Source organism: Athene cunicularia (genome assembly GCF_003259725.1).
Source record: "Athene cunicularia isolate RWA chromosome 14 unlocalized genomic scaffold, athCun1 chr14_part1, whole genome shotgun sequence".
Lineage (NCBI taxonomy): Eukaryota > Metazoa > Chordata > Aves > Strigiformes > Strigidae > Athene > Athene cunicularia.
In genome coordinates this window covers 12,966,118-12,968,251 of record NW_020799118.1, presented here as the reverse complement: position 1 = coordinate 12,968,251, position 2,134 = coordinate 12,966,118, and the positions used below count along the sequence as shown (strand labels likewise).

At 58.9% G+C, this 2,134-nt stretch overlaps 1 protein-coding gene across 3 annotated transcripts in view; it reads left to right on the top strand.

The window, feature by feature from the left end:
• Positions 1–1,564: 1,564 nt before the first annotated feature.
• GRAP (GRB2 related adaptor protein) overlaps positions 1,565–2,134 on the top strand; it is a 6,428-nt gene continuing 5,858 nt past the window's right edge. For all 3 annotated transcript variants that reach the window (XM_026858980.1, XM_026858978.1, XM_026858979.1), the window contains exon 1: positions 1,565–1,705. In XM_026858980.1, coding sequence (XP_026714781.1) covers positions 1,628–1,705 — 78 coding nt within the window. In that variant the 5' untranslated portion in view covers positions 1,565–1,627. The remainder of the gene's footprint in view (positions 1,706–2,134) is intronic.

The following is a 2,134-nucleotide window of genomic DNA, read 5'->3' as shown; positions in this document are numbered from 1 at the left end:
ACCCCCCACACCAGTGCCTTATTTTATGCCCTTTGTGAGCAGACCCCCTGCTTAGTGTCATCTGATTTGTGCTGGTGGGTGCAGGGACAGGATCAGGCCCTCAGCTGGCAGCAGGATTAGAGCAGTGGCTCTGCCGGGGCTAGTTTCTCCAGGGAGCATCCAGCTCCACTTCTCTCCAGGGCTGATGAGCGGCAGAGGAAGCTCACCCCGAGATAGCTGTTGTCCTGCTGCAGTCCCGTCCCCTGGGTCCCCCCTGGGCCGCGGATATTCACTGAGTCCTGTCCTCCTCGTGACAGGCGTGCACATGCAGAGCCCCTTCCCACGGCCTCCCCCTTGCCCTCCCCAGCATTCCCAGCGTTTCCACTTCCCCTGGGACCAGCAGGTCCTGGGGCTGTGCTGGGAACAGCCATTGGGGACTGGGGCTTCACCAGGCACAGGGACACCCAGGGCCACCCTGCACATGGCTTCCCGTGGGCACCAAGACCCTGAAAATAGCCTCGGTGTGGTGTTACATGGCATTTGCTTTTCAGATGCACTTGGGAAGTGGAATTAAGATTTGGAGGAGGCGCATGACTGAGCTGGTGTCCCCGCAGAGGCCCTGCAAGCACCGCGGCTCATCCATCCCCGGGCAGATGGCAGCGGCATCCTTCTCCTCACTGGAAAATGCCCAAGTTCATGGGCAGGGATGGAGCCGCAGCTGTCCCTGGTTTAATTCCTCACAGCAAAGCAAAACCAGCATCCGGCAGAATTTCTGTGAGCTTCATGCCCTGGCCCACGCACACAATGGGAAGGCTGCACGGCACTGGGGACCTTCCCATTGGGAACAATGCCCTGTGGACTCAGTGCTTGACACCCACAAGAGTCACAGGAAGTTGTTTTAGTCTAGAAGGGATTTTTTTTTTCCCTAGCCCTGCAAAAGCAAGCTGGAAAAAAAAAATCAGCCCCCAAAAGACCACAACTCAGAAAGCCAATAATAACTATGCTGAAACCTTGCTGGTCAGAGCTGGGACCTGGCACATGGTTTTCAGTCTGATTTCCAAAGAAACCAGGTGTGTGCCTCCACCCTGCCACCCTGTGCCTCCGCCCATCCTACTCTTAGTGATTTTTTTTTTCTGCCAAAACAACTTTTCCCACCAAGCCACCTTTCGAAGGCCATGCTGGTAGCTCAGCCCTTAAAAGACATCAGAGACTCCCCCATCATCACTACTAGCCTGCTCGCTGTGCTCTCCAGACATGCTTCACCCACATCCTCAACCTGTGTGTCCAGCCATTTCCTTCAAGCCCCGTGACCACCCGAAACCACTGCCCTTGGCCACCACAGAGGTGATGCCAAATTGTGTGACCAGCTGATGTTCCCAGGTCCATTTGCAGGTGGAGGCCCCCCTGGCACCCGGGTGGGCTTGCACAGCTCCCCCCACTCCCTCCCCGCACATCTGGGCAGCTGTGCCCGCCAGCAGCGTCTTGCGTGGTGCACCCCGTTTCGCCCTGGCAGCGCGCTGACATCAGCGCAGCTTCCTGCCCGCCGGCACTGCCGCGCCGTGTGCTCGCCCCGTACCCCCACAGCCCCACACCGCGGGGCAACGAGCCCCCGGGACCCCTTGAAACCACCCCCCTGACAGCCAGCACCATGGAGTCGGTGGCTCTCTACAGCTTCCAGGCGACAGAAAAGGATGAGCTGCCCTTTCACAAAGGGGACACCCTGAAGGTACAAGGGCGGCAGAGTCATCAGCCATGGGGGGAGGATCACTAGCCATGGAGGGGGTCACTAGCCATGGAGGGGGTCACTAGCCATGGAGGGGGTCACTAGCCATGGAGGGGGTGGCATGCTGCTGCTTTGGGGACAGGGTGGGCACATGGCATGGGATGACACCCACTTGCTTTCACTGCAAGAGATTTTGTTGCCTCTTTGGGGATTTCTGTGGAGTATAATGAGCCATCTCTGAGGGTTTTGGGGTGCGGAGCATCATCCCCAGCAGCAGTGGGCACCCCTTGTCTGTGCCACCCGCCACACCTCCAGAGAGGTCCCAACTGGGATGAGGCATGTGGCTTCCCTGGCCACAGGTGCCACAAGCTGTGCTCTGTGGCAGTCCCCCAGGGCTGGAACACACTTTCCCTTCCCCACGGAGGCATTGGG